Source organism: Psammomys obesus, unplaced genomic scaffold (genome assembly GCF_907164565.1).
Source record: "Psammomys obesus unplaced genomic scaffold, mPsaObe1.curated_primary_1811, whole genome shotgun sequence".
NCBI classification, from domain to species: Eukaryota; Metazoa; Chordata; class Mammalia; order Rodentia; family Muridae; genus Psammomys; species Psammomys obesus.
In genome coordinates this window covers 2279866-2287040 of record NW_026596034.1, presented here as the reverse complement: position 1 = coordinate 2287040, position 7175 = coordinate 2279866, and the positions used below count along the sequence as shown (strand labels likewise).

The 7175-nt window shown below is 43.4% G+C and overlaps 1 protein-coding gene across 1 annotated transcript; it reads right to left on the bottom strand.

The window, feature by feature from the left end:
• Positions 1-4741: 4741 nt before the first annotated feature.
• LOC129687042 (olfactory receptor 7C1-like) lies at positions 4742-5680 on the bottom strand. Its single transcript, XM_055621322.1, has one exon. The coding sequence runs from the start codon at positions 5678-5680 to the stop codon at positions 4742-4744; it is 939 nt and encodes a 312-aa protein (XP_055477297.1).
• Between the last annotated feature and the right edge of the window lie 1495 nt (positions 5681-7175).

Below are 7175 nucleotides of genomic sequence, written 5' to 3'. Positions count from 1 at the left end.
GAAGCTTATTTGTTTGGGTCTTGCTCTGAGGTCACCACTCCCTGTATTCCATTCAGAACCAGACTTTTCTTTAAACTTTATTTCCTTGAGCATTAGCTCAATTACACTTCGTGGTGTTCCTTGTCTCCTCACACTGTACATTCTGTATTTCTCTTTGGCCAGCTTGTTCCTTTCCATTATAGATATAGAGCGATTTTATTTTATTACCTCAGTCAATATGAGGCTGTTTTAAAATCTTCTCTGCCAGTGCCATTAATTTCATTAACTCTTCAAATAAGCCTATAGCAAATGTTTAGGACAAGAGCAAATCACAGCCACATTCTTTGCCAAAATATCACAAGAATGGTCTGTAGGTCACTTGTTAATATTCTTCCCCTCTTAACCCTCTTAAGCCAGTCTTACATTGCTCTCAGCACTACTGGCTTCTAAGCTTCTATCAGGATGGATGAGTAATGATCAGTAAGCCATCCTTAAAGCGTTCAACTGCTTTCTTAATCTAATGTTCACATTCCATTGTTGGACCCTGCTGGTAAGGTCAAAGTCTGGCATTACTGGATAGCCCCTAAGCTTGGTGTGAAATAAAGGACTCTCTTCCTCAGCTGGATTCCCTCCCCTCCGTCTTGGGTAAACCACAGATCCTCTAAAGAGTGTCACATAGCCCTCAGAGAGATTACAGGCCTAGCCCTTTCCCAATAAGAAACCCATTCAGTGTGCATGCACCTGGGGATTCCTGGAAATACCCTCCACTCTAATGAGATGTCTTGGTACCTTAGCTTTCAACCAATGACCTCTTTCTGTACCTAGACTTCTTCCCTCCCCCCACCTGCCCATAGGATAATTAAGTTCCCTTTCTTATGATAGGACTGTGCTGCTGCATGCAAATGCCTAGCACTCCTAGCCCAGAGAATCAAACACATTCACGCCCAAAACTCCTCCCATTGCCCAAGGTTTATAATGTCCGTGATTCACGAAATAAAACGCTCTCTCACTCTGTTCCTCCACCATGATCAACTGAGACTCACTGCTTTGTTGCTGAACCTTTGAATTTGCCTGCCTAGCCAGGCTTGCTCAGGGTGCAAAGCTGCCCCCTCGCTGCCACTGCTGCTGCTGCCACCATTGCTGCTGTTGCTGTTGCTGCAGGACAGACTCACCTCTTGCAGTTGGCTGTTCCTGATGCAGCCACCAGATTTGCCACTTGGCTTGGCTAAGTACTGTGCTCCCTGCTGCTGCCTGGCCTGTGGCTGGCAGCTTAGCTAAAAGAGCTGTGACCTTCTGCTGCTAGCTCAGCCATTTTAAAAGGACTATAATACTTGTTTCAGAGAAAATCCTTTTCTCCCACACCTCTGGCTGAATCAGAGATCTTGTGACATGGAGGTCTGGTTCTGTGTCCAGGCCTTCCAGGAGATGCATAACAACATTCTACCAACAAACATCATGATCAGACCTATCACAAGACTTCAGTTCCTGCCACCAACTTCTGTCTTAGTTACTGTTCTGGTGTTGTGAAAAGACACCATGACCAAGCAATTCATACAGAAGAAAGCATTTAATTGTGGGCCTGCTTACAGTTTTAAAGGGTTAGCCCATTATCACAGCTGGGAGCATGGTGGCAGGTGAGAATGCCTTCTGCTAGAGCAGCAGCTGAGAGTTCTATATCCTGATCCTCATGTAGCAGGCAGAGAAAGAGACTGGGCCTGGCATGTCTCAGTGGCAAACCTCGTCCAACACCACACCTCCTTAGTCTTTCTAAACAGTTCCACTAACTGGGGACAAAGTATGCAAATATATGAGCATATAAGGGCCAGTTTCAAATGACCACACCAGGGCTTTGTACGCAATAGGCAGTCTGTCAGTTGGGCTATGTTTGGCTCTCATAGACTCATGTATTTGAATGCTTAGTCACCAGGAAGTGGCGCTATTTGAAAAGGATTAGAAGGATTAGGAGGGGTGGCCTGCTCTGAGAGACTATCACTGGGGGTGGGTTTCAAGGTTTCAGAAGCCCATGCTACACCCAATCTCTCTCTCCCTCCTCTTTCTCCTTCTCCCCCCCCTCCTGTGGATCAGGATGTTGAACTCTAAGCTACTCCAGTACCATGTCTGCCTGAGTGCTGCCATGCTCCCCACCATGATGATAATAGACTAACTTCTGAAACTATAAGCAAGCCCACAATTAAATGCTTTCTTTTATAAGAGTTACCTTGCTCATCGTGTCTCTTAACAGCAATAAAACAAGTGACTAAGAAGATAGTATCAGGGAGCACAGTATTGCTACAACAGGCCTGACAATGCTGTTTATTAGCAGAATATGGAAGACTTTGGAATTTGGCTTAGAAAAGAGGTTGAAAACTTTTAAGTGAGGCTTCATGGGACATCCTAAAAGGAACATGGAAGACGGTGATGAGGGTAATTTGAGCTGTGGTGAGGGATATCTCAAGAAGTTTCATATGGGAAGAATATTATTAAGTGACCTAGAGATCATTCTTGTGGTATTTTAGCAAAGAACTCAGCTGCTTTTTGCTCTTGTCCTAAAAATATGACTGAGGCTGAATTGAAGAGTTTGAGATTAATGGTGTTGGCAAAGGAGAATTCAAGACTGCCTAGTATTGACTATGTCATGTTGTCATTAACAAACACTCATACACATAGAAATGAAAAGGAGCAAACTGTCCAATGAGAAATACAAAATGTATAGAGTAAGGAAAAAAGAAGCACCAGGAAATATATTGGAGCTAAGTCTAATGCTTAAGGTAATAAAAAGTTGCTGTTTTTTTCTTTTTGATTTCTTTTTTCTTCAAGTCAGTGCTTCTCTGTGTAGCCCTGGCTCTCCTAGAACTCACTTTGTAGATCAAGCTGGCCTCAAACTCGTATATCTGCCTGCTTCTGCTTCCCACAGAAGCAGGCTGGGATAAAAGGTTTTTAAAAAGCCTGATGCTAAATAGAATAAAGGGGGTGAAGACCTCAGAGTACGACCCTTCCCAGCTAAGCTTCCAACTTGTGAAAATGAGTTGGAGGAAGCTTATGCAATGAAGGAAACCATCAACAGTAGAAAGCTGATACAAATACAATTGAATGAGGATGTTGAGTTCAAGAGCTTCCTCAGGCAGCAGAACTTGGCAGCTTCAGCCATATGGTTTGGCTTTAGAGTCAAGGATACAAGAAAGGAGGTATGGAATCTTCCTCCATGGATAATGAAAGCCTCTGAGGCCAGGAATATGTCAGGATGTCCCTGCCTGGGGGCTCAAAGGATCATTGTGGGAGGCTATGAAGGATAGTCTGAATTCTATCCCAAGATGCTGAAGATGCCAGAGTCATGGGACACATGCCAAGGAGAGCTACAGACTGAGTATGGGACCAGACCAGGAGAGAAATGTGTTACAGTCAACAAAGCTGAAAGGAATTGGAGATCTGAAGAATACTTTGACATCAGGAATGGAAATGCAGATCGTAGAATTTTCCCTGTTGGTTTTCAGACTTACTTTAACCAGTATTTCCTTTCTGTGGTCCCTTTTTCCCATTTTGAAATGGCAATATATCTTCTGTGCTATTGTATGTTGGAAATATGTAATCTGTTCTTTGATTTTGATTTTACAGGGGGTTATATTTAAGAGATTACCATGTGTCTCAGAAGAGACTTTGGAATTTTAAAGTGTTAAGACTATAATAGACTATGGGGAATTTTGAAATTGAAGTGGATGTATTTTTGCATTATGATATGGCTATAAGCCAATGGTGGCCAGGAAGTATAATGTGATGATTTGAATTAGAATGCACCCCATTAGCTCATATATTCATCAGAAAGCAGCACTATTTGAAAGAATTAGAAGGATTAGGAGGTGTGGCCTTGGAGGAAGTGTGTTGCTTTGAGGTTTTGAAAACCCATGCTAAGCCCAGTCTCTCTCCCCCTCCTTCCTTTCTTCCCTCCCTTCCTCCATCTGTCCGTCCATCTGTCTGTCTATCTCTCTGCCTGTGGATCAGAATGTTAAATTTTCAGCTACTCTAGAACTGTGTCTGCCCGAGTGCTACCATGCTCCTCACCATGATGATCATAGAGTAACTTCTGAAATTGTAAGCAAGCCTACAATTAAATGCTTTCTTTTATAAGAGTTGTCTTGATTGTGGGGTCTCTTCTCAGCAACAGTGAATAAGACAGCACATAAATATTTAATAGAGAATTTAGTGCTTCTTCAGATTGAAAATAAGAACAATTATAACCCAAGCCATGACTTGAAAACAATATTTTCAAAATACTTCATAAAATAATATTTAATAAATGCTAATAAATACAGGAAGCCAAGCATTTGAGTATATAAATATATTCAGGAAATCTCAGAGTCCCAGCTATTGATCATTATGTTCTATTGTTCCTGATCAAATGTGTCCACAATGTCAAAAGCACTGTCAACAAGGACAGGGCTGATATCTCAGCTTTCAGAAGTGCTTATCATGTAAGCATGAGCATGCGGATTTGACCCAGAGAAACTATGTAAAAAATCAAGATGGTGCACATTTATAACCCCACTGCAGGGCAGGCAGGGGCAGATGAGTCCTTGGCTCTCACTGACTAACTACCCAAACTCAAGCCGTGAGCTCTGGGTCACAAATACAAGGTGGACGGTCACCTTGAAGTTGTCCTCTGCTCTCTCTCTACACACACACACACACACACACACACACACATATCCATACACATGCACACACGCATATATACTTAAACACATACACAAACAGAAAAATCCTACTTTCAATTTGAGAGTGACAGACTACAGAGCAGAGCATTCAGGGCTCTCTTCATGTCCCTGTTCCTCAGGCTGTAAATGAAGGGGTTCATCATGGGAGTGACCACAGTATACAGAATGGAAGCAAACACCCCTGCCCAAGAAGCCTGTGTCCAGGTAGAACTGAGGTACACTCCAAGGCAGGTTCCATAGAACAGAGAGACAACTGAGAGATGAGAACCACAGGTGGAAAATGCTTTATACTTGCCTCCTGCTGTTGAAATCTGCAGGACAGATGTCACAATTTGAGAATAAGAGAAAAGTATTCCAGCAAGAGGAAAAAATCCCATAATTCCTGTTACAATATATAACACGACATTGTTGATGAAGGTGTCAGAGCAGGCTAGCTTAAGGACTTCAGGAAGCTCACAAAAATAGTGTGGGATTTCCACAACAGCACAGAAAGACAGCCTCCGTGCAGTTAAACTCTCAGGCAAGGCTCCAAGTATGCTTATGAGCCATGCCAGGAGAAGTAGCTGGGAACAGAGCTTGGGGTTCATAAGAACAGTATACTGCAGGGGGTGGCAGATGGCCACAAAGCGGTCATATGCCATTACAGTCAGAATCAAATTGTCCAGAAGTCCAAAGACTGTGAAAAAGTACATCTGCGTGATGCAGCCTGCATAGGTGATGAGCTTACTCTGTGTCTGGATATCCAGCAGCATCTTTGGGACAGTGGTAGAGGTGAAACAGATGTCAGAGAAGGAGAGGTTACAGAGGAATAAATACATGGGTGTGTGCAGCTTAGGATCAGAGACAATGGCCAAGATGATGAGCAGATTCCCAAAGATGGTCACCAAGTACAAAGACAAGAACAGCCCGAAGAGAACGGACTGAATCTCTGGATTCTCTGAAAGTCCCAACAGGTAAAATTCTGGAATCTCTGTGTGGTTTTCTGGTTCCATGTAAATTAAGTGTCTATGAAAGAGAAAAAAACAGGACAACTGAAGTAACAGGGAACAAACTTTGTAGGTGTGCATCTGCCTTAATTCAAACTCCATGCATTGGTGACATGAGGCGTTTGTTTAATGCTTCCTTCTCTTTAGGCGCTGACACTTCTAAATTCAGCCATATTCTCCTGCAGGGCACCTCATGTGAGACTCCCAGATATAACATTATTTTTAATTTTAATCACTTTATAGCCTGATCCCAGCCCCCTCCCTCCTCTCCTCCCAGTCCCACCCTCATGCCCCTTTCTCCACTCCCCCATTCTATCTTCTCATAGAAGGGGAGGCCCCCAAATGGTACCAACCCACCCTGGCACCTCATATCACAGCAGGACTAAGAGCATCCTCTCCCACTGAGGCCTGACAAGGCAACTCAGTTAGAAAATGGGATCCAGAGGCAGACAAAGAGTCAGAGACAGCCCCTACTCCCATTGTTAGAAGACCCACATGATGACCAACTTGCACATCTGATATATGTCTAGGGGGTCCATGTCCAGCCCGTGCAAGCTCTATGGTTGGTGGTTCAGAATTGTGAGCCCCCATGGGCCCAGGTTAGTTTCCTCTGTAGGTCTTCTTGTGGTGTCCTTGACCCCTCCTGCTCCCTCTATCTTTCCTCCCACTCTTCTACAAAATTCCCTGAGCTCAGCCTATTGTTTGGTTGTGGGTCTCTACATCTGTTTCCGTCAGCTGCTGGGTGAAGCCTCTCAGAAGACAGCTATAGTAGGCTCCTGCCATAGCAGAGAATCATTAATAATGACAGGGGTTGGCTCTCTGCCACGGGGTGAGTGCTGACTTCAAATACTCACCTACCCTTACTCTTTCTCAGCCAGCTTTTATTACCTAAGATCTTTTTTCAAGTACTTTTGATCTTTCATTTTTTAAAAAATGTGTTCTTTGAGGATTTCATAGGCATACACAATGAATTATGATCGCTTCCATCTCCTGTTTCAGCCTCCAGTTCCCCCCATATTCACTAAATGCACCCCTCCCAACTCCACATTCTCTTTTTTACAGAGTATAATTGCTTATTTTTCTCTTAAAATGGGTAACTATTTTTTGTTTTGTTTTGTTTTTGTTCTGGGTAGCCCAGGCTGTCCTAGACTCACTTTGTAGACCAGACTGGTCTCTAATTCACAGAGATTCGCCTGCCTCTGCCTCCCAAGTACTGGGATCAAAGATGTGGGCCACCACGCCTGGCTAAGTAACTATTTTTAATATTAAAATATAACCGTATTATTTTCCTCTATTCTCTTTTCTTTTTCCAACTCATCCCATGCCCTTCCCCCCAGATTTCTGGCTTCCCTTTCTGTAATTGTTATTGTGGCATGTATGTGCATATACAGAGAAAGCAATAACCCGTAAGATCAGCTAGTGCTGCCCATATATGTATGATTGTGAGGTCATCCACGGAGGCGTCTGCAACCCACCAACAGACACACTCCTGAAGACAAAC

What these genes read in the sequence shown, in the direction of transcription:
- LOC129687042 (XM_055621322.1), bottom strand. Translation starts at nt 5,680, where the DNA reads ATGGAACCAGAAAACCACACAGAGATTCCAGAATTTTACCTGTTGGGA.